Source organism: Ustilago hordei (genome assembly GCF_900519145.1).
Source record: "Ustilago hordei strain Uho2 genome assembly, contig: UHO2_contig_20, whole genome shotgun sequence".
Taxonomy (NCBI): domain Eukaryota; kingdom Fungi; phylum Basidiomycota; class Ustilaginomycetes; order Ustilaginales; family Ustilaginaceae; genus Ustilago; species Ustilago hordei.
This window is the reverse complement of record NW_024545282.1, coordinates 252,445-277,696: the sequence shown is the minus strand read 5'-3', so window position 1 is coordinate 277,696 and position 25,252 is coordinate 252,445. Positions and strand designations below refer to the sequence as shown.

Below are 25,252 nucleotides of genomic sequence, written 5' to 3'. Positions count from 1 at the left end.
CAACACTCACACCAGACCTTGGTGTCATCATAACCAAAGCATTGATATTGATCGTGCCAAGCTACCCCTGAACGGAGTGTCCACAGAGGTCAGCCGAAACCTACGATAGTATATACAATGAATGCCACCTGCTGTCACTGCACAACTTGATAGTCACCGATACTGAGACAATAGCTGTCGCACAGTTTGATAGTCACCGAGTATCTCGACAGACCAACCTGGGTTTCAGGCACGAGACCCCTGACAATTGACACCAAGTATCATCTCATCCAAAACCATGTCCTGGGGGGTGATATTGTCATGCAATACATTAAGACCAACTACAATGATGCAGACTACCTCACAAAACCAGTGTCCCAACACCTCCTAATGTGCACCTGGAAATGTCTTGGTATGATGGACCTCAACTCCCTTGGTCATTCAGTTTGTGAGGAGGGCAGTGAAAACACATGACTGTGTGTTCATGCTCTAACATGACTGCAAACTTCACTTGGCATTGCCACTTGTCAACTCCCACCAACACATGGCTTTCCCCACCAACACTCCTATCCTACTTGACAACAGCACACCCCCATATGTGTCACTTTCCCCTATGCATGCACACATCAACTGACAGCAGAGACATATATACTTCTGTTATTGCTTTGTACTTAGTTCCTTTGAATGCTAATGATTTTTGCCACTTGCTTGACTGCCCTGACTGTGTTTTCCTCAACAGAGAATTTGGATTTGCTTTTCCTTACACGCGACTGCGACTGCGAATGCGACTGCGAATGCGAAACGCGCTCCAAACGCGTTTCGCAGTCGCAGTCTGGGAGAGAGGGCGAGAGAAAGAAAAGATCGGAAATCGGGATTCGGTGCTCTGCTTTGTTTTTTGTGCAACTTTGGCTGGAGAAGTGCTTCGGACGTCGACACGCTTCATCTCATCTCATCTCATCTCACTTTGTGATCACCACTCTGCCCCTCTCCTTCACTCATCTCTCCTCTCGATCTCGTGTGGTAAGCTCGCTTTCCTCCAAGTTCCCACACACACACACACACACAGACACACACACACAGACACACACACACAGACACTTCATCGAGACGTTCGACGTGACTCAACCTTGACACGCCGCGCATCCCTTGGCTCATTCACTCGTCTTTGCACCTTGGACGCCTCATCCGACTAGCACTGATCTAGCCTTCGCCCTTGGTCACTCCTTTGCATTACATTCTCGACTCAGCAGTCTGCGACGTAGCACAACCTTGCTTTCCTCCCCCTCCCCCCCTTTTTTTATTTTTTGACTGCCAAATGCGCTGAGCATCGGTCGCTCCTTTTCTCGCAAATGGACTACCGCTCCTCCTATCGCTCCCACGACCGTGCTGGTCCAGGAGCGCCAGACACTTATCCTCCCGCTACTGCCCACTACAAGCGTCCTTCAGATGACCATGACTCTTACGACCGTTCCAGGAAACGTGGTCGCTCGCCATCACCATCCTACTATCGCGATGACAGATACAATGACTATCCTCCTGCTGACCCTTGGGACCGCACACGCGACTATCGCGACCCATCTCCTTATGCATCTCGATCTGCAGCTTACGACAACTACCGTCCATCTGAAGCCTACGACGACCGCTCCGAACGTGGTCCAGCTCTAGAGTGGCAACGATGCTACCGCGAACGAGATCAAAGAGAGCAGCACGACTATCGACCTGCTTATGACGACCGCGAACGCTACTCGGCTCGATCTAGGTACGATGACTCGCCTCCTTCCACCGACCGTCATCGTAGTGACCGCGAACCACCTTACCCGTCTTATGATTCGCAGTATCGCAGAGACGATCCCGCTCATGCTTTGGACCGAGGCGCAAGCGCCTCATTCGATCCGCACCCTCTTCCCGACCCTATGCAGTGCGACTCTCTCCTGCCTTTCCGTCAATATGCTCAGATGATCAAGGCTGCTCATCCATCCGCCCGTGATCGTTCCATTGACCCACCCAGCACACAGGACATCTACGATGGCTACCAGTCCTACAAAGCTGCTTTCAACAAAAAGGCAATTGCTGTCTTCTTCGAGCAGCGAAGCCATGAAGCTTGGTTCAAGGACAAGTACTCCCCCGCCGAGCCCTGGCTCAGTGCCCGTAATGAACGAAAGCGAGCGGCTCGTGCTGGAAAGAAGCAAGCTTGGCTCCAGGAGCTCAACGACGGCAAGCTGGACAAACTCAACTACGATATTCAGGAGCAAGCTCACGATGCCTCGCGCCGCAACCAATCAGACTCGTACGACGGCGACAATTACGACAACTACAGAGCAGGCCGTTCTGAAGCCATTGATGTTACACTCCTCTCGCGCTACGGAGAGCCTGAAGCGTTGCATGCCGAACAAGCCACCATCCCTGCTTGCAACCATCAGATCCTCGTCAAGACCTTCCCCGCTGATCTGGAAAGAGAGAAGCTCGAGCAAGTGCTCAAGTCCAAGCCAGGCTTCCGCTACCTCGCTCTCGGAGAGCCTCACGTTACCAAGCGTTGGCATCGTGTTGGCTGGGCCATGTACGACCCTCAGACCGACATGGAGGACACGCTCAATGCACTTCAGGGCACAGAGATTGATGGCTTCACCCTCAATCTCGCCCCTTGCTCCAAGCCTACTTCCAGCAAGCTTCGTACAGTGCCCGAATACGCCAACTCCTTCCATCGCCTACTCACCGACATTGAGCATTGCAAGCAGCTTCTGCAACGTTTCGAGATTGAAGATCGCCAGCTTCTCTTCCGCCAGCAGGCCGAAAGCAATGCAGCATCCGGGACCAAGACATGGCTCGAGATCAGCGGTTCAGAAGCTATCTTGCAGCGAATCAAGCAGACCGAGACTGATCTCACCGACGATGATCTCGAACGTGGCTACGATGCCGAGGAGCATGTGGAGAGGCGAGAGCAGCGAAGAAGATGGATCAAGAAGCTTCTCGACTTGCACCTTGACTTGTTGCGCACTGTCTACCACTGCGACTACTACATTTCCCTCGTTTGCGAATTCGAGCAAGAGCTTTTGCGAAGAAGCCCGCGTCATGGAAGGAAGCAGCCTCCTGCCGGGACGACCGTGGAGGAGCCACGAGAAAACACCAATGATGAATCATGGGCACGCAGTGTAGATCAAAAGACTATGCTGCTTCTCGCCGATGAAGGGACCGACTTGAGGGATGTTGGAGGCAAGAGCATCGATGCAGAGCTCATGGCTGCTGCCTTGGCACACATCAAAGAAGAAGGCAAGGAGAAGCATCGCTGCACCGTCACTCTCGCCGGCGGCACACAATGCGGTAAGCTCTTCAAAGGTGCCGTCTTTGTTCAGAAGCACATGCTCAACAAACATCGCGCTTTCATCCAAGAGACTGCCCAGGAAGCGCTGGACCATGCTAGGTTCTTGAACAACTATGTTCGCGACCCTTGCCGCGCTACGAGCCAGCTTGGACTCAATCCTGCCACAAAGGGTGATGCTGGAGGCACACTGTTGGCTCATCGTCTGGATGGTAATGGCGTTCGTTTCAACAGTGGTGGAAGGATGGGTATGATCAGGTTTGGCAATGCTAGTGTAGTTGACTCACCACGAAGAGGTGGTTTAGTTGGAGGTGCTACTGCAACGTCCTCATTGAGTATGAGATTAGGTGCAGTCTTAGCAGCAAATGATTCATCTGCTACATCTATCAAACTCGACCCTCTTCCGCCTGCGCCTAAACCTCTGGATCCGAGAGCACAACGTGCAGCTCCCAAGTCTTATCAAGACCTCGATGGTGCTGCTGAGGGTGATGTTGATCTGGCCTACTAATGGACACTTGTATCTCTACCTCTCACTAAACAAATTTCCTTCTTCTATCATTGCTCAATCCTATCAATACACAAACCTACTTTCAGAAACATCTCATGTCGAGCTTCAACCCCCAACACTCCCTCAGACACATTGTCAAAAGCATGTCGAAATATCACACTATATTCGAACATGGACCAACTTGTACACTACAGTACAGTACACCAGCATTATTACGGGGAAATGGGCTTTTACTCGGAAAGCAAGTCAATAGCTCTCTCGAACCTGTCGCGTAGCCTGGAGTCGGGGTGGTCGTTTTTGGGATGGAAGCAGTTGATGAGTAGGGTCTGACTGTTGTAGAGTAAGTGTTTGTTGAAAGTGCGTAGTAAGACGGTATACCAGCCATCAATCCACCAGGATTGGTATTGTGGTGTGTGGGGTGTTTGGATTTTGGGATGGAGGATGAGGTTTTTAAAGCCGTTCACTGCGGTTATTAGGACTTTGCGTTGTTCTGTTTTGATTGCTTCTAGACTGGCTAGTGCTTCTGTTGAGGAGAGTTCTGTTTTTGTTTCTTCTTTCGGTCGGATGGGTAGGGTTGCACTTGTGGGGAAAAGAGGAAGAAGCTTTTCTTCTGACTTTTCGCCTTCAGAATCGAGCGGAAGACCGGCGGCGAGTGCAGCTTCTTTTCGTTCCCTTTCGTAAGCTTCTTTTCTCTCGGATTCTTCGAGTCGTTTCTTTAGTTGATCTACTCTCCCATTTACCTTCTCGAGCGTCATACGTAAAAGGGACCAAGTGTTGAATCCAGCCCAACCTTCTTGTTGGACGGGTGTTTGTGGTTCAATTGTCCTCGGTTCATCCTTAGGGGGGTTGAAGATGAATTCGACCACGTCTGCAGGTTCTACAATCCTATACTGCAGTAACTTGTCCACCACGATCAAAACCCATTGGTGCGATCTTGACCAAAACCTAACCGCACCAGCTAAAATTGCCGCTCTCATCCTAGCACTCCTGGACAACTGTCTCAACAAGGCATGGTACCTCTCCACGATATTTAAAAAATGCGAAAACGATCTGGACCCGACCTGCAATACACACTGAATTGTTAAATCCCTCACCACTATTTCTGCCTCGATCGCATTCCCCACCATCCCTGCTTGCTCCTCCTCGCCAGGAATTGTAGAAGAAGAAGGGAGGATTGAAGATTTAAACGTTTCGAAATCGGCCAAAATCACTTCAGCCGAAGCTTTTGCTTTGATCGAATTGATCAGTCTTTCCGCCTGCGTCTTGTATACGTGCGATTCCGATTGGTAGGTCCATACGGGACCCGGTTCCTCTTTTGGCATCGCTAACGATTGAATTTCGGGCGGCAGGGTTTCTTTGATTCGATCGAAATAGGCTAGTCTGATTTCAAGCTCGACGATTCGTTTCATGAATACGACTTTGGGATGGTGTGAGGGGAGAGAGGTGTCGGGAATCCACTCTTTCCAAGCCCAACCAAAGTTGAAGTTGGAGAGATGGATGGCAAACCAATCGGCGAAACGATTGACTGTTTCGATGTCGATCGAGTGCGGGGTGGAGAGCGAGTTGTAGAATGTTCGAATCGTTTTGCCGAGCGATGGGGCGATGGTGCCGGGTGTGAGGGTTACGATTTCGCGAAGGAGGCAAGTGTAGTAGAGTGGATTACGAGGAGCAGTTGGCAGGACGAGTGCGGTGGAGAGGATCGTTTCTACGAGCAGATCGTCAAGGGAGAAATTGCATTCTTGCTGGATTTGACGACTGTCTTGTTGCTCGTGCGTCTCGCCGAAGAGGCCGGCTTCCGAGGAAATCTTGCCGCCAAAGGTGCCCCGACGAAGCCAGTTGGGGAGGTCGAGAATGAGCTTTGCTGCTTCTTTTCGGTTCACCTCGTACAGATCGATCATGTCGGACAAGATCGCACGCAGAACAACAGATGCAGGCGAACCAGCTCTAGGCACCGTGTTGGCAAACCAACGAGGTGAAAGACTGATCCTTTCAGGTCCCACGGCAGCTTTCTTCTCCTCTAGCTCACCCTTACCCGTGTCTACCTTACGACGTTTGACCTGATGTTCGCCAAGTTGAGCATAGGCAACGTCAAGGCCCTGATGTTCAGCATCCTCTTCAGGTGGGACGAGAATGTCGGGGAGCGAAACGACGCGTTTCTCCTCCGGCACCAGGGTAGCATCAGGCGAGATGGCAGCAGGTAGCAAGTCGGCGGGCATAGGCAAGAAAGCAGGCCTCTTGTAATCGCTGGCGCTCCATTCCTCCAACGCTTTGACAGCGTCTGGGAAACCTTCGAGCCAGATCGTTTCGATATCGTGGACTGGCCGGGTGAGTTCTACCTCGACCTTCCTCGCAGCGTCATAAGCGACGACTTTGGCAACAAGATCGTCGAGCTCAGCTCTTGCGCTTTCGGCGTCATCAACCAAAAGATCCTGACCGCCACGAATCAAGGTTTCGATGATACAAATCGCTGCGCGATCTGCCCTGGCTGCTGCAACTGCTGGTTCTTCCAACACAGCGGCAAAAGAAGTCAGAAGCGTCCTCAACGAGCTCGCCGAAACAATCTGCAGCGGGACAAGGGCAGCGAAAAGATGCAAGCTGAGCCGGGTGTTCCTCCAGAGCCTCGCATCAAGATAGCTCCGAAAGGCCTTGACGAGATCCTTGACGATAGTGATGCCCACGGAATCGGATTCAGTAGTTTCCGTTGCGGGCATTTCTTGATCTTGATCGCTAAGCTCTGGCTGCTGATCCGACTCGGCCTGCCTCTGTAGGGATTTTGCCTGTTGTGAAAGACACAAGAAACCAATCAGCGCAGCGATCAGTGGGGTTTTGTGAGGTTGCTCCGTCACCATGACTCGAAAAGCAGCAGTGATGGGTTCGACTCCGTCCGATGCCTTGTCCTCGATCCAACGAGCCATTTTGAGAAGATCGGAAGGTGGATGGAAATCTTTCTCTTCACCGAGCTTGAAGAGTTGCGAACGAATGTGTCGAATACGGTTCTCTTCTCGTTGTTCGGCTGATTGAGATTGGTGTTGGTCTCCTCCACCGCCTCGTCCTCCGCCTTGGTAGTATCCGCCATTGCCACCGCCACCGCCGTGCCGACCTCCACCTCGACCGCCACGACGTGGGGAGTTGTCCCATCCTTGATCACCTCCGTATCCGGCACCGGGGCCGTTGCTGTTGTTGTTGTTGTTGTTATACGCGCCGGCATTATTGTAGGACTGTTGTTGATATCCACCGCCCTCCTGCTGGGGGTTAGATTGTGAATCCCAAGCGTCCATTGTTGCTGTGTTTCGCTTCGCTTGCGGATCTTGTCGTGGCGATTGGATGGTGGTGATGAGATGAGAAGGAGTGGCGGCGCAATTCGCACGGACTCAAAAGAGATGATTTCTGTCCGCTTCTCTCGGCCGTAGCGGCAGAACTCAGAAATCGGGATTTGCGGAAATCGGGTCTCTAAAATCCCGATTTCCCAGATTTGTTCCGACTTCCGAGAATTGTTGGGTTGCGTTTCTCCACAATTTGCTGCTCAGCACCTGTGTTGTGCTCCTCCTTCTCCTCCTCCTCCTCCTTCTCCTCCTCCTGCTCCTCACCAACACCGCGTTTGTCTTCACCCTCAAGATCCAAGTGCGGAGGAAGGAAAGCAAGAGTAGCAATGTCAGCAAGGAAAGAAAAGCTTCGCGCATGTCTCCGTTGTCAATTCGTCCAATCGCCCAGAGACTTTCACTTGAAAGGTTGCCCGAATTGCGAACCGGTGCTCGAGGTAGGTTCTTGCTCATTAACCTCTGCTTCTCATCTAGAGATGTTGCTGGTGATGGAAACAATGCTGACACTCTGACCTTCTGCTGCTGATACGGTGGTATGGCGGATGATAGATGCAAGGAAGTCAAGACAGAGTAGCGGAATGTACGACGTCCAACTTTGACGGAATGATCTCCATGTTGCGACCTGAGCAGAGTTGGGTTGCCAAGTGGCAACGGATTGGTGAGTGCAGATGTAGCCAGTGCATGCAATACCAAAGCTCGATGTGCAACGAGACTGATTGCATCACTTCTCTTACCGTGTGCTGAGGTGGAAACTGACAGAAAAGCGGCTCCCAGGATTGTACGCAGTCAAAGTGATCGGTCGACTGCCAGAAGGCATCGAATCCTAGTCGGCCATGGGACCTGCTGTTCCTTATTAGCCAGACTGACACTGCTTCATCCCGAAACGCTCGCCTTTTCTCATCTTGGATCTCCTTGTCTTCTTCACTGCTGGGCGATGGTATGTATTATTACCGCTCATCCATATCGTACAAGCAGAAAGCTGTTACAAGTAGGAGCCCCACAAGTTTGCATCGTCTGCTCTGATCGCTTTCACCTATACATGCCCTCGCTCCCCCTCGTCTTGCTATCCACCAACTCGGCCCTCCTCCTCTCCCTCATTCTCTCCAATAACTTGACCATGCCCGGCCCATCGCGCACCAAGGTTGCCACGTCATTCTGCATCTTATACCCTGCAATCATCTGCTGCACCACCTCTGCTAGCATTGGCAATGAGACGTTGAGGCTGGCGAAGAAAGTGAGTGCTTCTTCTTTCGGTGGCGTTGGTGGGCGTGCTTCTTTTGCCAAGTCTTCTGGCTTAATGCTGCCATTTGCCAGGGCTTTGTTGTGCTTTAGTCGAGCTGTTTGCATATTCTCGAGCGAGCAATTGATCCGATCTGCAGCAGGTCCATGCAACATCAGCGCCAGATACAACGCTGATAGAGCGACGAGATAGGGTGCATACATCAACGGGATGTCTGTCTTATAACAATCATTGAGTACGAACCAACTCAGTTGTAAAACTTGTTGGTCGAATTCTTCCAACTTGCCCCCTCCTCCTCCTCCTCCTCCTCCTCCTCCTCCTTGTCCTTGTTTTTCCTCCACCGATCTTAGACCTTTGATGACTCCAAAGGCCTCAATCTCGGCTGCTATACCGGTCTCCTTACCCAGACTGGCGCTCGCACAACCAAAAGAATCGTATAGAGCTATCAAGGAGCGGTAGGGGTGGAATAGGATCAAATCAAACTCCATCTCTTCCAACAAACAAAACTCCATTTCAGCCAGACTACTATTGTCGCTAGGCAATCCTCTATAGCCCACCTCCTGGAAGCTTCTCGTTGCTTCTCCGAGAGCTGATTTGATGTGGATTGGAGATTCCTCTGTTTTGGCGGAAACATAGATGCAAGTGGCGCAGACGAGGAATGGGTCTACGGAGGAGAAAGAATTTTTGCTGAAGAAGCGCCTGAAGAAGACGCAGGATGTTGCCGTTACTCGTTGACGTAGGTTTAGGCGCTTGGTGATTGTTGTTATTACTTTCCGGCCACACCGGGGTAGGAGGCGGAGGGGTTGAGGGGAAAGGAAGAGGGAAAGGTGTGAGTAAACAAGGTACAAGTGAAGCAAACCGAGGAGAGGGGAGGAGGCTATGTGCTTACAATTGCAGAAAAACACAGCGATAGCATCGCATTCGAGCTTGGTAGCATAACGAACATCTTGCTTCCTCGCTAGATCCAGCTGTGGTCTATCCAGGAGCCAGTTGTTGCTGCATTATCGCCACCCCAAAACTCGCCTTGTTAGCAATCCTTTATCCTATCTCTTGTATTTCGAGTGAGCAGGCCGTTAGAGGGGACATACCACTGGGTCGAAGCCCAATAATTGGCCGACATGATTGCATCCTTTTTTTCTCTCTCGAGATGATGCGGGATGATGCGGGATGATGCGGGATGATGCGGGATGATGGGAGATGATGGTAGTTCTATTCCAAGACGCTGAGATGGGTCTGTGCGTTCATGTAGCACAAAAGTGTCCATTAAGGGTCCCCTTTGTTTCCTCTCCACCATTCGATGCTTTCCTTCATACCAGCAACATCATCCAACACCACCGCGAGAAGGAGAGAGGTAGAAGGGAGACGAGATGTCGCTGATCGTCAAACTGCCAACTGCAACACTCCATGCACCAGTGCTATCAACAGGATTTGCAGTGGGAGCATGCACATTATTCACCCTGAGCTATGTCGGCTCTCTCTATCTTTCCCCTGCTGGTCGGCTGGCTGCGAGTAAAGATGCCGAGGGGAATAGCATGCATAGAGACCATCCAAGCGTTATTAGGGCAAGGATGAAAACCGCTTCGCTTGCCACTGCTATCATCCTCGTTGCAACGGCCTGCATTGTTGGGCTTAACGGCGTTGTTCCTCCTTCTGTAAGTTGTTTCTTTGCTCCCTTTCCTCAGAAGCACGGCTAACGACATCTTACATTGCTGTACATAGGCTTCCTTCCTCCATACTCTCAACATAAGCAGACGGTTAGGAATGCCACTACCAACTCCCTCACTCCTAACCTCGCGAATACTGCCCTTCGATTGCCCCCTGCCAACCTATCTGGCTAGGATAACGGGCCATATGCTCTCCCCCCTTGTGCTTACCTCGCTTTTGTTCCTCGGTCCTCTACATACGCTTTTCCTTCGAGGCCAACTTCCATTTCAATCGCACTTCAGCCTCTCACGCTTCCTCGCCCCGCTTGGTACGCTGGCAGGAGTACGAAATTTTCTAGTGGGTCCATTGACGGAAGAGCTCGTATTCCGCTCATCCCTCCTCACCATACTCTCTTTATCGCCACTCTCCTCCAAGAAGATGCTCGTTTTCGCCTCGCCAGCGTTCTTTGGCATGGCACACATCCACCATGCCTATAACGTTTACCTGCAACGTGGCAGCTCAAAAAATGCCGCCCTGAGCGCCGCGTTCATTGCCGCTGTTCAGTTTGCCTATACGATGGTCTTCGGTTGGTATGCAAACTTTTTGTTTTTAAGGAGTGCAAGTGTCTTGCTTCCCACAGTGGCTCATGTCTTTTGCAACGTTTTAGGCTTGCCTAATCCCAGTGCGGATTGTAAAGACTATCCGAAGAAAAGGTTGGGTAAGTGTTGACAAACTAGCTTCCATAGCTCCAGAGGCCAAGAGGTATGCTGACATTTCTTTGCCATATCTTCCATGTCTTGCAGGCATTTGGACAACGCATGCGCTGGGAATAGTCTTGTTCGCCAAACTCCTCTTCCCGCTCACAAGTGCCAAGCTGTTGGGGCCAAGTTTATATTGGCCAGAACTTTAGATGCAGTGTAGAAAGTTTTACCAAAATGAGAGCATCGTTGATTTGACAGCCCAAAGTTGGTCTCGTCCGATCGTCCGTAGCCATCTTTCCTATCCGCCGTGTTCGCCGCCGAGTGGTCATGTCAGCCGCGATGAGTTGCGTGTTGTTCTCCCCGACACCGTCTTCGTTGCGTGGCTTGCGTCTGGTGCAGCTTGGTTGTGGAGCGAAGCGTGCATCTGGCCTAGATCGTCATCTACTAAAGCCATGAGTCGGACCATTGGCGCGTACTCGACGATATGTGCAGAGGAGAGCATGGATGAGCAGGGTAGATGTTTGAATATCGCTTTTAGCATCTCTCGCAACCTTGACCTTTGGTCTTGTTTCGCTCTGTCCATCCTTTCCATCTTGGCCCTTCCACTCTGAGCGAGGTGGCAAGGAGGGGCTAGGGAAGCTAGAGAAGTATGCATTTGGGCCAAAGTTGAACCGTATTCCCGATGAACAGCGTAAAGTGACTGCTGTGTTGAGTGCTCTGAAGCATGAGGTTGTGGGATGAGTGGCGTGTATGAACCCCACTGCCGGGAGGAGGAGGAGGAGTGTTCGAGTCCTGCATCTCCGTAAGCCTCCATGTGGCTGCCGTGCAGGTGCGTTTCCAAGATGTCTGCGATACTGGCTGATTCTGTTGCGCTAGCGAGAGCTTTGAGATTCGCTCCTCTTGGTGTTTTCGCTGTTGCGAACAAGTGTACCACATCCACATCTTCGTCGAGGGGAGAGGAGAAATGGCCAAACTGAACCTGGTTTATCGCCTGTCTAATATCTACTGCCAACCCTTCCCCATCTCCCATCTCCCCAGCCAAAGCGGTCTCTGTACCAGGCAATGCTCTAAGCATCTCCCGCACCGAGTCAGAGGAGAGATACCTCCCCATTCTCGCCGCTATCAGCTGTAACCACGACACTATTTCCCCCAAAGTCGGCAACCGAAACTCCAACACTTCCTGAACGGGAAGCTCGTGCACAGGGACCAGCTCTATATCGTTACACGTTATTACTACAGGTCTTTTGCTTTCTGCTACAAGCTCGACGATGGCTGGCCAGAATCCTTTATCTTCTTCCAAGAGTATATCTGCTTCTTCTATGAGTATTAGTGATTGTCTTACCCCTCTTTCCCCAACTGCAGTGGCGTTGGCGGTGGTAGAGGTGGGAGTGCCGTTGGCGTTGGCATTGGCGTTGGGTCGGAAGGAAGCTCCACCCCCAACACCACCAGAACTAACCATATGATTCCGACCCAAATCTCCCACAGCGGCCAACAACTCTTTCCCACTGCGTTTTCCCATTCCGGGGTAAAGTTCGAATACTTCATATCCAAGTTGAGAGGCGCAGGCGTAGATCGATGCTGTTTTTGTCGTCCCAGGCGCGCCAGTGAGGATTATACAGTTACTTAGCTTCTCCAGAGATGCGTAGCGATTCTCTAGCCAAGGCTCCTCCTTTGTCGCTGCTCGAGCCATGGAGCTTTGTGAGGTCGGTGCAAGAGAAACCGCATCTCCCTCATCATCCGTCAGGTTGGAACTGCGTTGTATTACGCCGAACTTGCCAAACACATCTGGATCCCATTCACTTATCGCATCCTCCTCATCGTCGTCGTCATGGTCGTCGACGATAAAGTCGCCGAGATCGGACTCGTCATCGCTATATCCCTTGCTACGCTTGCGTTTGGTTTTATCGACTCTCCTCTGTACACCTTTCCTTTTAGCCCTTTTCCTATCCTTCGTTTGAACCGAGTTGGGTGCGGCAACGAGCAGACGACGTAGCCAGTCGAGAAGGTAGCTAGCGTTGCATTCGTTGCCCAGGACTGAGGTTGAGGTGTGCGGGCGAAATGCATCTGTCCACATTTGCGTTTCCGTGTGGGTTGAGGGGAGGTTGGTAGCGGAGCTAAGGGCGGGGGGAAGCGAGGAAAGGTTTACGCAGGAGGCTAGGTAGTCGTCCATCGTATCAAACTTGGCGCCTTGGATGCTTGTGAGAGAGATGGACGATTGGCGGGGTTGCGGTCGAGAATGGTTAAGATTTACGATCAAGTTTTGTGGAGGTGCAGTCTCGATAGTCGATGCTGGTTTTGAGGAGGAGGAGCGTTGAGTATTCCAGCGAGATCGAAAGCTTTCCATGGAAGAATGTGCACGAGAGAGGAGATCAGATTCGAAAGTGTCAAAGCCGGTCACATGAGTATCTTCTAAAGTGGGCCAGGGTGCATGCATAGCTTTCTTGGCTTTACTGGATGAGATTCTCGGCGCGGAGAAGAGGGACGAGGATGCCGGGGTGCCGTCGAAAGCGGAAGATCTAAGCTGCTCCGCTGCAGGTGCAGCCTTGACCTTGTTAGTAAAAAAGGGATGAGCACTAGCACTTGTCCCACCCGCCGTCCCTTTGACTGCCAAACTAAGCGGCTTTTGCTCCACTGCCTTCTTCACTGCTGCTTGAGCATTCGAGGATGATGCTTCCCCGATCACTATCGCCTCCAAACCTGCCTCTTTGGCTTTCTTTGCCGAGCGCGATTCAACAACCTCAAAGCCAACCCGCTCACCACTTTCTTGCACTTCCTGCCTACCATTGATCTCCGCAGCCTTACGCTTTGCTGAGCGCTGGGACTTTTTAGCAGCTTTTGCTTCTCGCTTTGCCACTTGAAGTCGGGCGGATTCTTGTGCTGCATCTGCACGAAGCACTGCTTTCAGGTCTTCTCTGTAGGAGATTGGAGCTTTGGCGCGGCTGGAGCGTGAGGGGCGTTTGTGCTGCCCATCATCGGAAGCGTCGTCGTTGGGGAGAAGGGCTGAGGAGCTACCTCCGGGTTGAAAGAATGGATGTAGTGCTGTGTCGATCACATGCTGTTGCGGCGGTTGTTCATCTTGTGAGCTGCTAAATAGAGCAGGGCCCAGCTGTTGCGGTGCTGCTTGTGAGGGAGTTGGTGTATCTACATCCAACAGTGCTGGATCGAGAGCTGGAGCAGAGGCGGCATCGTGCGAGTAGCCGTGAGTAGGCGGAGGCGGGGGTGGATGCTGGTAGTACGGATCGAAGGCTTCTTTCTGGTGGTGCTCGCTGGTGGAGGCGAGGGAAGCAGCGGGACGAGCAGCCCACGGCAAAGTGGCTTGCCTCATGGCCTTGTCATTTGAGTGTCCGTGGCTTCGATGTCGATAGGAGAGCTATGGTGAGCAAAGCAGATGGCTAGATGGAGCAACAGTGGTCCTCACCAATTCAGTTTGATGGTGTTGGTGTTCCTTACGAAACCCAAAAAAGTGGCGATTTCCAGCACTTTACGCGACGCGTCTCCAAAAAAAACACGTGTTGCTGTTAGACTCACACTCGCCGAACACAAGACCATATTTGAGGAGTTATGACGTCATCTGCACTGCTTGACGTTGCCTCGCACCAAGCCTATACAAGCGGGTTCTGCTGACTGAGATGCCAACTCACCATGGTCTAATCCCCCATCGTCCTCTTCACCACAACCATCCACACACCGCCAACCGCCAAGCGCCAAGCGCCAAGCGCCAAGCGCCAAGCAAGAAAACGAACGACAATGTCCGAAGCAGGTAAATCTTTCGGAGAGGCAGTTAAAGGGTAAGCTGATTCCACGCTTCCCAATCCGCCTCGTATGACTCGTTGTTCATCTTGCGCCAATTACATCTTGTTTTTGCATTCGCCACAGAGTCTTCACCGCAGCCCACGGTGCAGGTGAAGCAATCCGCGGCAACGCAAACCAGACGCTCGACTCTGCTGGTGAAGGTCTTAAACATGATACTTCTGATCCCAACACAGCCAAAGCCCACGCTGACGCTCATGGTAGATCCTCCGACTACGACAAAGCTGGTAGTCACCAAGGTGTCGCTGCAAAGGGGGCAGACGAGTTTAAAGCGGGAACGCATAAGTTGGGTAGCGTCTTTGGGAAAAATAAGACTACCCAGCCTGTCAATACCAATTCCTCCTTTTGATCGTTGCACGAGAACCTCTACTATGTTGGTATCCTCTGATCAACATGATATCGATTGAGACTTCTCAGTTGCGCTCGTAGCAGACAGGGCTGTGATCGTGTTGATATGCGCAGAGAAGGTGCTTGCTTGGATTTTGTGTCAGAATGGCGTAATGCTAGAGAGGGAGAAGAAGGTGTGCATTAGAGCTCCTCAACTCCAAATCCAACAATTTTTTTCGCAGGGGCAGCCACAACTTTTTCCGCTTCCAGAGGTTCCTTACTACCACCACCACCACCATCACCGGTCCAGTATCCTTTCACCGTAGAAGAGCGCATGCTGGGCCGTCTCGCTGCTACAGCGACACCAGGCGCTGTTGTGGCTGTGGCGGCGAAATGTTCATCTCCTGCAGCAACTGGATGCAGCATCGGCTTACTAGCATCTTGTTGCGATGTATCACTCGCTTCGTCGTCGGATGACATGTTGCTTGACAGCCCGACCTCGTCTTGCTCCTCGTCACTATCAGCTTCATGGTCGTACTTGCTCGCAGTTCGGCTTGGACGTGCGGAGCGAGGTCCAGCCGAGTCTTGATCTGAATCTGAATGCGAGGCTGCATCGTCGTCATCATCGGCCAAAGCGCTGAGTGCTGGTGGTTGCTGCTGATGTTGCTTTCGACTATGAGCTACTCCATTGTGCCGTGTTGTGCCATTTAACCCGTGCGTTGATGCATCTACAGACCCACCTCCCTGCCTTTGAGAACTATTCTGCTGCTGCGCAGCTCGGAATCGCTTAGCCTCAATCAACCTCTGCCTACTCGCCTGAACCTCACGTATCACATCTTCATCCAAACTCACATCGAACAGCTCCCAAATATACCTTCGCACCGAAAGGCGATAGTAAAAATGATCCATCAACTCCAGCGCCCTGGCCAACACGGACATATCCTTGAACGCTGACTTGTGTTTCGCTTTCAACTTGCTCAACGATCGGGAAGCGTTGGTTGCTAAGATTGAGTTGCCCAAGTTTGCGATCGAAGTGATGATCTTATTGACCACTAGCGTTTCTGGTTCGGCTAGCTCGAGATAGCTGAGATCTGGTACCTTGTCGACCTTCCATCGCGGTAATGACATGAGACGGTTGATGTCGTCGGGTATGCATAGACCCATCGGTGCTCCCAAGGGTGTGCAAACGGATTGCCAGCCGTAGTCCTGCAATACTTCTGCACCAGAGTTGGTAGAGGAGATCAGACCGAGTACGAAGAAGCATGTACCACGAACCGAGAGGACCGCTGAAGTTTCGGCGATTTCGATGATTTGGCTAACAACTTCTTCGGCTTCTAAAAAGGGCAGGCCGAGCTCGTTGGCGCCAATGTTGCCGACGGCCCATAGGACGCTTTTGAGTTTGTTGATCAGTTCGCTGTCCGAGGCTTCGTCCGAGTGTTGTCGGATGAAGTGTGCGAATTCGGCGAAATGGCCTTTTTGCTGCAGGATTTGGCAACCTTCGCGTGTCTTGGCTAGTTCTCCGTAGAAGTGCGGTGGCACTATACCGTCGTGCAGTGCATCAGTGCCGACTGACGGAGGCGGTGCGAAGGCAAAGGCGCCATTCGATTGGGTGGCTGAGTGACCAGCACCAGCACTGCCAGATGACTTGCGATAAATGCTGAAGAATTCTGCTAGCATCACCTCGACTTGGACCACATACCACTGGTTGCGTTCATTAAACCACTCATCCATCTCGCGATCCACATATTCTCCGTGCCAGAGGTAACGTATGCCGACGGATGTCGAAAGGAACTTGAGTAGCAATGGATGACCCAGATCCCCCAGGTGATCGAGTGTAGGCCGCATCGAGACTACTTTCTCGAGAATGTGACTCGATGCGCAAGCCTCTTCGACAACTTTGGTCGCAAGCTGACGCACATCCACTGACGGGTCGTAAAGCTGGGTGAGCAAAAGGCTGATTGTCCAGTCGCTTTGCGCATCAGACCCATTCTTGGCATTGGCTGGCAAGGTCTGCTGTCGGATGAGCTCGGCCAGATGGCGAGTCGCAAAGAGACGAACGTCACGATAGCTTGAAGTGAGTGCTTTCGCCAAGATGATCCTTGAATGTCCGTCGATGCTGTAGTCGACGTTCTCGATGACCGCCTTGACAATGTCGTCTCTGCTTCGTAGCTCGCTGAGGTGGTACAAGGGCGTGAAGATCTTGAAACGTTCCAGCAGACGGATGCCCTCTGCTGACTGAGTGAGAACACCAATCATCTCAAAGTATCCCGAGGTGAGCGTCTCCTGCATACGCTTTCGCGAGAGCAGCGGATCCGAGCCGGACTGTCCTGACAGTGGGTCGAGCTGATCGAGGCATTCACGGATCTCGCGCAGCAAGCGGTCCTCACTAAGCACGCGTACGCCTTCTGGTGTTGAGGCTAGTGTGCTCAGCAAGAGGCAACCAAGCCTCACGAAGCGTCGATTCGCATTAAGCTTACGAATGCTCGCGAAGCGAAGTGCGAAAGGATGATAGAAGGCCAAGAGGCGCTTGAGTAGCTTGGTACCCTTAGCCACTTCATCAAGCCGCTTCGGATTGAGCAGAGGCCCTTCCAACATCTCGGTGAGCGTATCGAGGTTCCACTTTGTATGATCCTTGGTAACGAGGATCTGTGTGCCGACCATCATATTGCGGAACTGGAGATCGTCAATCTGCATGCCCATACGCATCTTTGTCTTTTCGACTTGCCTCTGGCCTCTACGCATCGACTCTTCGAGCGAGTTGGAACGATCCCTGGCAGTGGTCTGTACGGTGCCGCTGAGAGCTGCTGCGCTGGTGATGGCTTCGTGGTGTGCACGATGTCGGTTGGCCACGTCGATGGAAGAGAGTGCGCTGGCAGCTGCTTGCCTCTCGTCGCTCTTGTCGAGTCTGAAGTCGGCAGCGAGCGAGAAGAGCCGAGGAAGCGAATGTATGCTGCCACCCATGGATGGAGGATGAACACGCTTCGAGACTTGGAGCAGCTCACCCATGAGCATCGTTGCTTTCCTTGCCATTGAAGGAGCATGCTCGATCACGTCGATCAGAGCATCGACCAAGCCCGAGTCGAGAAAGACTACGAGCAGAAGGGCAAGGTAATGGTCGACGAGGTTGAGCCTGCTTCGTGGCTGATCGCCCAGTTCTCCGAGCGGCGCCATGTTTCTAGAATTTCGGGTGCTGGTCCTTTCCGTATCGAGGCGTGGTGAGGAGGATGGGGCCTTGTGACTGCTCTCTCGCTTGCTGGCTGGATCGACGCTACCGGTAGCACCTCGCACATTGAAGAGGTCGTAGAGCATATCTAGGAGCGCACTCTTGACTTGAACAGTGTTGACCCGCAGCGCTTGCACCAGTGACTTGATGGCACGCTTGTCGTCCATGCACAAGTAGATGAGACCTGCCCAGGAGCGAAGCAACACGGTGACGACCGAAGCGGTGCATCGAAGCAACTCATCGTAGCTGATCGGTTTCTGGACAGGAGACTCTGTGAAGCGGGAAAGGGCGATCTCCAGATCAACACCAGGTCTCAAGTGTTGGCGTGTGGCAGGCATGTCGACGAGATAGATAAAGACTTGTACGAGCGTGGGTGAAAAGTCGGTCGGACCTTCGGTGAGAGCCTGCAAGGTGGAGCGCAAACCACCTCCCTTGATGAGTAGGCGGACATCCAAGACGGCTAGTTCTGCCAGAGTTTCGAGAGAGATGTGACGAAGCTTGTCCTCTGCATGCTCTGCTACTGCTGCCAATGCTCTTACCACTCCGGAAGCCAAGAGATCTTGCAAGTCTAGCGCCAGACGATCGGGTGCTGTGCTGATAGAGGGGAGAGCTGCCAACTCGATGATAGCACGTATGAGCTTGATCGCCTGGATCTTTTCGAGCTCAAAGCGATTGTCACGGATGAGTGTGCGCGAGAGATAGATGTCAAGCCCCTTGTGTCGACATCGCGAGACGAGTGGCCATAGCGGCTGAACGAGTGCATGTCGGAGAAGGCGATAAGTGGCAGCACGGATCTCTTTGCCTGCACGGTCGCAAAGGTTTGGCATAGCAGCATCGACGAGGTCGTCAAGAGGCAGCTCGTAGCGTACACGAGCATGTCGTTTGAGGATGTCGACGAGACGATTGATTTGGTCAATCTGATGCTTGGCTTGGTCGCCGAGACCTTCTGCATTGCTAGGAGTGCGAGCATGTGAAGAGGTGATGGCAGCAGCTCTGGAACGAGCAGCAGTGCGTCTAGCCATACGCGGGAGGGCGAGATTCTTGTTGAGCGGCGAGTCTGCATCGCCTGCAGCTGCGGCATCGTTGGCGTTGCCTGGTAGCGGTTTTGGAGAAGACGAGCTGGGTGAGGGCGATGAGGCATCTTCTGAGAGTGTTGGAAGCTTGACGGGAGGTGGCAAGGGCGATGAAGGTTGCAATGAACGTATGAGCATGAGAGCAAGGGACCTGGAAGCACGTGCATCTTCGACATCTCTGTCGGTCGTTGGCGCATGTCTAGAGCCAGAGCCAGAGCCAGAGCTGGAGGGCTGTGCGAAAGCGGCGGATGGACGTGCGGCTGGATCTGATGATGAGCGATCGAAGAGCAGTGGCGGCGGTCGATGCGAGTGCAAAGGCTGTGCTATTAAAGGTGCACGAGGCAATGTGAGGGGAGCGTGTCCTTCAAGCCCTCCTATACCTAGACCGCCCAAAGGAGCTGGAGCAGAAGGGTGGATAGCAGCAGGCAGATCATTGAAGCAGTTGGTGGAAGGTGGAGATGCATTGTTAGGGTCGAGATGGCTGGGAAAGATGTGGCAGCTAGTATTGTGATGGACAGGAGGTCGACTTGGGCCTGCTTGATTGCCAAAGAGAGGTTGACCTTCATAGCCTAGAGCAGACTGTTCGAGCCGCGAGACAGTGGAAGCTGGAATGTGCCAAATGGATTGAGGGTGAGAGGATGATGAGCTAAAGGGAGCTGATGGCCAAGTTGTGGCTTGAATGTGTCGCCATCGCTCGAGTTGGGAAGTGAGTGCAGCGATCTTGTTGTTGGCCGAGTCGAGTTCGGACTGGATCTGTTTGCGAAGATGCTGTTTAGCATTGGAAGCAAGTTTGAGGTCAAAGACGCTGAGCAAGTTTTCTGCCCCATCCTTGATCTTGGCTTCGATATCGATCTTGTCTTGGAGGCGTTGCACCTCTTGTTGCGGGCCGAGTGAGTCCATCTGTGTTGTTGTGCGATATAGCGAGCGTGTTGGTTGATATGCGATGGTTTCCTGTAGCTATGTCATTCGTGCTTTTTATCGCTGGCGTATCGTGAGGCTGCTGATCATCGACGACGATATGCTCAGTGAGCGCCGTGTGTGAGGAGGTCGTCGCCGGAAAAGTGGAAAGGATGGGAGCGCTGAGAGATCAAGTGGTTCGACCAGCTCGACTGGACATTGTCGCCTCAAAAGCCTTGTCCTTGTCCTTGTTCTTGTCCTTGTCCTTGTCCCTGTCCTTCCAAGGTGAGAGCTGCTGGTAAGCGCTGCAGCTATTCCGATGGGGTGATCGTTGTTGGTGTCGTACCATTGAGCCATATACATGCCCGTGTAACCATTGCGAGCCAGGGCCCTTTTCTTTTCCATAGCAGATCTATGTGACTTGCCCTCCGATCTCACATTTACACCAGCTTCACTCCCCCGATCCCATACTGTGTCGCCCCGATCAACTGTCGCGACAGGCATCGGCATACCGGCTCAAAAATGGGGACGAGAAATCATATTAGTGGGTTATGTGAGTTCTCGTTCGATCTCACATTTTTGCTAACTCTCAACTCGGCCAACATCGTCATCATCATCTCACCATCCACCACATCCACCACATCTACCACATCCACCACCACCACCACCACCCACTCACCCACACATTCAAAATGAGGTTCGCATCTATACCGACCAGCCTCCTTTGCACCTCGTCTAGCCTTCTCTTCCTCTTGCTCACGCTTCCTTCCTTGATCCGATCCGCCGCAACCTCTTCGGACAAAGCAACGCACGAGGGCCTGCGCAAGCTCACAGCTGCCAACTTTACCCTCACGGACCAAGGTGCATGGCTGATCGAGTTTTTCTCCCCGAACTGTATCCACTGCAAACGGTTCGGCGCTACGTGGTCCGAACTCTCTCAGAACAAAGACTATCTTCGCACCCAGTACCCGCAAGCACCCTTCACGCTCGCTCAAGTCGATTGTCTTGCGCAGTGGGATCTGTGCAAAGAGCAAGGAGTCACTTTCTTGCCCAGATTGACGATCTATCAGGATGGAAAGCAGAATGCGGACGAGTACAAGGGCGATAGGAACTATCCAGAGATCTCGGCGTATATCGATAGGTTTGCAAAGCAGTATAGAGAGAGTAAAGGCGTCAAGGATGTCGAGATTGTTGCTGCCGCTGTGAATAAGGTGCCGGTTGCGGATGGGGTTGTGCAGGCTTCTGCTGCTAGTACCACTCGTGCTGCTCTTGAGGCCGTTGCAAGTGCTAACGCTACACCGGCGAGCGAAGCAGTCGGCAGCTCCAACACAACCACAACCACAACCACAACCACAACCACAACCGCATCATCAGCCTCTATCACCACGGTAACCCCGATGATTGAGCAAGTTCTGCCCTCAGGCCCCAATCCCAAAGGCGAACTCATCAGTTACGGTCCCACCGGTCCGATCAGCACCAAAGAACAACTCGCTTCTTGGCTCAGTAAGTCGTCGGGTCAAGGTCCTACTTTTGTCAAGTTCTTCGCTCCCTGGTGTCCACACTGCAAAGCTATGGCCGCTGCCTTCAAATCGCTCTCGCAATCTCTCAAGGGTAGAGTCAACGCACTCGAAATCGACTGCGAAGCCAACCAGGCGCTCTGCTCCAGCTACGACATTGGCGGATATCCGGTCTTACGCCTCTACGTTCAGGGAAATGCAAGAGAGTACAACGGAGGCCGCAGCCACGATGCGATGCTGAAATGGGTTCTCGAAACAGTCTCCAGTTCCGGGTTGAAGCCTGTGGTGACGAGTACGGAGCTTGCAGGATTGGCCAAGGAGAATCAAGTCATGTTTTTGTATCTGCATTCGCCCGGGACGCCAGCGGAGGAGATTCAGGCGGTGGAAAGGGCGAGCGAGGTGTTGTTCGGCAGACAAGCACCCATCTATGTCTCGAGTGAAGCAGAGTTGTTGGCGAGGTATGAGAGTTGGTTGGTGCAAGATAAAGCTGTTTCAGTGCCGGCGGAATCGGGTTTGTTGGTGTTTAAGCAAGATTCGACTACTCAGCCTGTAGCTGTGTTGAATCCGTCTACACTGCGAACGTCTGACGGTGCAGGTCAAGCAGTGTATACGGAAGAAGCGAAATCATCCATCGCCCGCTTCCTTTCACAAGAACAATACGCATCAGTAACCGAGCTGACCGCAGCCAACTTTGAACAAGTCGTACGAAATCGGCAAGAGGCACTTGTCCTTCTAGCCGCTCTATCCGACATCCACCACGCATCGCAGCAGGCGTCTACACCGGCGGAAGGGATCGCCTTGAAAGATTCCGAAATCGCTGCATTACGATCCACCGCACTCGCTTGGAGGTCTCAACACGCCCTCAATGCGCAAAGGCAGGTGATCTTTGCTTGGATCGATGCAGATCGGTGGAAGTCGCCGCTTAAGAAACTTTACGGAATTGATTCCCGGTTCGCGCCGAAAGCTGTGCTGGTCGAGGGGAATAAGTTGCAGTATTACGAGTTAGACGGATTGGAGCAAGGAGTCAGTGGCGGGTACGGGCAGCAGTGGATTAGTGAGAGCGTTTTTGCTAGTGTTGAGAAGGTGGTGAGGGGTCAAGGCTTGGCGAAAAGTTCGACAAGTTTCTTTCGCAAATCCCTTAGCGCCGGGCAGAATTATATGAATACGTTGGTGCATGGATGTCTGCAACATCCGCTGCTGGCCTTTGCCTTTGTGGCTACCGTGATGAGTGTCTTGTTTTACTATTTGGGCAAGACGAGAGGCGGAGGAGGGGCAAGGGATGGCTTGCCCTTCTATTCGAAGGTGTCAACTGTCAAGGCCGATTGAAACCTTGAACAAGCCTATCTCTCGGTATTTATTCATGCTGGTTAGCATTACCGTCCTTTTGAAATACAAGTAAGAGTCGCATCTCAACGAGGCAAGGTGTGCAAGAAGGTGCTTGATATCATGGTGTAGTGAGCATTGCACTGTTAAACTTTGATGGCGTTTGGGTCGCGATAACTGGCAATCGGGGATAGTCTAAGTACGATGTCACTACTTCTTTAAGGCAGAAAGATATATACTCGATTGACTGACTAACATGGCGAGGACCTAGTGATCTCAGCTTGATATATATATACATTCGTGAGGCTGATAGCTATCGTGGGAGTATGCTGTTTCATGAGCTAGCCTGACAACGAGTGGGACTGTGTTCTATCCGATCTCTCGTCAGATCGGCCCCGTTTGATTCATGATTAGATCTCCTTTCCCGATTACGCTCTAGATCGATCTGGCCCGATCCTTCGTCACTTTGGCTCTCCACTGGATCGTTATCTTCAGCATGCACGGGCCATGGGACAGATGTGAGTTAAGTTCGGATCTCGGACAAACATTCGAAAAATAATAATAATATCTCACCACTCACTCGTCCACCCGTCCAACTTGGCACACACCACCTTCTCCCCCTCTCCCCTCTTGCTCTTGCTCTTTCCTTTCCCTCGTTCACCAGCAAGAGTTCGCAACAATGACGACCGAGTGCACCTCTTCTACCGGCTTAGTGCTGCATCATCTCGAGCTCTCTCGTTCGAACCGAATTCTATTTCTGCTTGAAGAACTGCAGGTACCTTATACGCTAAAAACCTACCGCCGAGATGCAGTGACTCGTCTCGCTGGTCCAGATCTGAAATCTATCCATCCACTCGGACGCTCGCCCGTCCTAACCGACGGTGCGCTTACTATCATCGAAACAAATAACATCATCTCCCATCTGCTCACCCACTACTATAACCCTGAACGTGTTTCACTCGGTCCTAAGTTGGGAGAAAAGACGCAGGAGAGTATCGATGTCGGTGGATGGATAGAGTTTGCAGAAGCGAGTGTAATGTTGCATGGAATCGCGTTGTTTTATGCGATCCAAGGTGGGGCTGGGAGCCAAGATGGTACTGCACCCGTTGAGAAAGTTGGTGCCAGGGGGTTGAAAGCTGATTTGGAGTATCTTGAAGCCAGGTTGAAGCAGAATCGCGGTGTTTTGGTGAAAGGGTTTGAGTTTACCAGTGCGGATTGTGCTATGGTTTACAGCATCGATATAGTCGGAAGGATTCTTGGGACTAGGAGTGAGGAGTGGAGGAAGAATTTAGGATTGGAGATAGGCCAAGAGACGAAAAAGTGGATGGAGAGGTGTATGCAACGAGCTGGCTTTCGTGCCGCTGTGCGAAAGGAAGGTGTCAAAGAGGGAGAAGAAGGGGATTGGTTGGGAAAGTTTTTCAACCCCAACCCGCCAGCAGGAGTGGGTGAAAGGAGGAGAAGAAGCCGGTTCAGGCCGTGTATAGACCTGCACGAAGGAGTAGTGAAGCAGATCGTCGGCGCAACATTGACGGATTCGGATTCTACACTGAAAACCAACTTTGTCGCCACCCATCCGCCTGCGTATTTCGCCCAACTTTATCGCAAATACAACCTTACCGGTGGCCACGTAATCAAGCTCGGGCCGAGGAACGATGAAGCTGCCACTTGCGCAGTTCAGGCTTGGCTGCAGGGTTTGCATGTTGGCGGAGGCATTACGGGGGATAATGCTCAAGAATGGTTAGAGAAAGGGGCAGAGAAAGTGATTGTCACAAGTTGGCTCTTCCCTGGATGCCGATTCTGCGTGGATCGACTGAAAGAACTCAGCTCAAAAGTGGGGAAAGAGAATGTGGTTGTAGACGTCTCCTGTAGGAAGCGAGGTGATAAGTGGCTAGTGGCTATGAACAGGTGGCAAGATATGACGGATATGGAAGTAAACCAAACCTCTCTCGACCTTTTATCGCAATACTGTGGAGAGTTTCTGATCCATGCTGCCGATGTAGAGGGCTTGTGTCAAGGGATAGACCAAGAGTTGGTGAAAAGGTTGGGCGAGTGGGTCAAGCTTCCGACTACTTATGCGGGTGGAGCGAGAGATAGAGGCGATTTGGAGTTGGTGGATCGCTTGAGTAAGGGCAAGGTAGATCTCACTTTTGGGTCTGCCTTGGATATCTTTGGCGGCAAGGGGGTGACGCTGGAGGAGTTGGTAAGGTGGAATGCCGAGGCGGACAAGAAGTGAGATAGCATCCGAAGGGCAAGGAGGGCAAGGAGATGGCTGCTCAGTATAGTCTGACAATAGACTCTGTTTGCTATGCTCTTTTGCTCATCATTGTGCGAAAGTGTTGCTCATCATCGTACGAGGTTGGTTTGGACGAGCGAT

The 25,252-nt window shown here is 52.2% G+C and overlaps 10 protein-coding genes across 10 annotated transcripts; 6 read left to right on the top strand and 4 right to left on the bottom strand.

Moving 5' to 3' along the window:
- Positions 1-1,328: 1,328 nt before the first annotated feature.
- UHO2_06687 (uncharacterized protein) lies at positions 1,329-3,803 on the top strand (the record flags this gene model as incomplete). The annotated part of the gene is made up of 1 exon (XM_041558856.1): positions 1,329-3,803. One exon carries the CDS (start codon positions 1,329-1,331, stop codon positions 3,801-3,803), a length of 2,475 nt encoding a protein of 824 aa, XP_041414790.1.
- A 230-nt stretch (positions 3,804-4,033) lies between these two features.
- Positions 4,034-7,081, bottom strand: UHO2_06686 (uncharacterized protein; the record flags this gene model as incomplete). The annotated part of the gene is made up of 1 exon (XM_041558855.1): positions 4,034-7,081. One exon carries the CDS (start codon positions 7,079-7,081, stop codon positions 4,034-4,036), a length of 3,048 nt encoding a protein of 1,015 aa, XP_041414789.1.
- Positions 7,082-7,452: 371 nt separating this feature from the next.
- On the top strand, positions 7,453-7,950 carry UHO2_06685 (putative SPT4 - transcription elongation protein; the record flags this gene model as incomplete). Its single annotated transcript, XM_041558854.1, has 3 exons — positions 7,453-7,560; positions 7,673-7,781; positions 7,883-7,950. The coding sequence occupies 3 exons, from the start codon at positions 7,453-7,455 to the stop codon at positions 7,948-7,950; spliced, it is 285 nt and encodes a 94-aa protein (XP_041414788.1).
- Positions 7,951-8,152: 202 nt separating this feature from the next.
- Positions 8,153-9,483, bottom strand: UHO2_06684 (uncharacterized protein; the record flags this gene model as incomplete). The annotated part of the gene is made up of 3 exons (XM_041558853.1): positions 8,153-9,132; positions 9,253-9,359; positions 9,452-9,483. 3 exons carry the CDS (start codon positions 9,481-9,483, stop codon positions 8,153-8,155), a joined length of 1,119 nt encoding a protein of 372 aa, XP_041414787.1.
- A 247-nt stretch (positions 9,484-9,730) lies between these two features.
- UHO2_06683 (uncharacterized protein) lies at positions 9,731-10,917 on the top strand (the record flags this gene model as incomplete). The annotated part of the gene is made up of 3 exons (XM_041558852.1): positions 9,731-10,015; positions 10,083-10,731; positions 10,811-10,917. The coding sequence occupies 3 exons, from the start codon at positions 9,731-9,733 to the stop codon at positions 10,915-10,917; spliced, it is 1,041 nt and encodes a 346-aa protein (XP_041414786.1).
- A 116-nt stretch (positions 10,918-11,033) lies between these two features.
- UHO2_06682 (uncharacterized protein) lies at positions 11,034-14,033 on the bottom strand (the record flags this gene model as incomplete). The annotated part of the gene is made up of 1 exon (XM_041558851.1): positions 11,034-14,033. The coding sequence occupies one exon, from the start codon at positions 14,031-14,033 to the stop codon at positions 11,034-11,036; it is 3,000 nt and encodes a 999-aa protein (XP_041414785.1).
- A 422-nt stretch (positions 14,034-14,455) lies between these two features.
- Positions 14,456-14,867, top strand: UHO2_06681 (uncharacterized protein; the record flags this gene model as incomplete). The annotated part of the gene is made up of 2 exons (XM_041558850.1): positions 14,456-14,496; positions 14,585-14,867. The coding sequence occupies 2 exons, from the start codon at positions 14,456-14,458 to the stop codon at positions 14,865-14,867; spliced, it is 324 nt and encodes a 107-aa protein (XP_041414784.1).
- Positions 14,868-15,046: 179 nt separating this feature from the next.
- Positions 15,047-20,041, bottom strand: UHO2_06680 (uncharacterized protein; the record flags this gene model as incomplete). The annotated part of the gene is made up of 1 exon (XM_041558849.1): positions 15,047-20,041. One exon carries the CDS (start codon positions 20,039-20,041, stop codon positions 15,047-15,049), a length of 4,995 nt encoding a protein of 1,664 aa, XP_041414783.1.
- Positions 20,042-20,730: 689 nt separating this feature from the next.
- UHO2_06679 (uncharacterized protein) lies at positions 20,731-22,881 on the top strand (the record flags this gene model as incomplete). The annotated part of the gene is made up of 1 exon (XM_041558848.1): positions 20,731-22,881. One exon carries the CDS (start codon positions 20,731-20,733, stop codon positions 22,879-22,881), a length of 2,151 nt encoding a protein of 716 aa, XP_041414782.1.
- A 676-nt stretch (positions 22,882-23,557) lies between these two features.
- On the top strand, positions 23,558-25,111 carry UHO2_06678 (putative bifunctional protein (related to glutathione S-transferase/ putative histidinol dehydrogenase); the record flags this gene model as incomplete). The annotated part of the gene is made up of 1 exon (XM_041558847.1): positions 23,558-25,111. One exon carries the CDS (start codon positions 23,558-23,560, stop codon positions 25,109-25,111), a length of 1,554 nt encoding a protein of 517 aa, XP_041414781.1.
- Between the last annotated feature and the right edge of the window lie 141 nt (positions 25,112-25,252).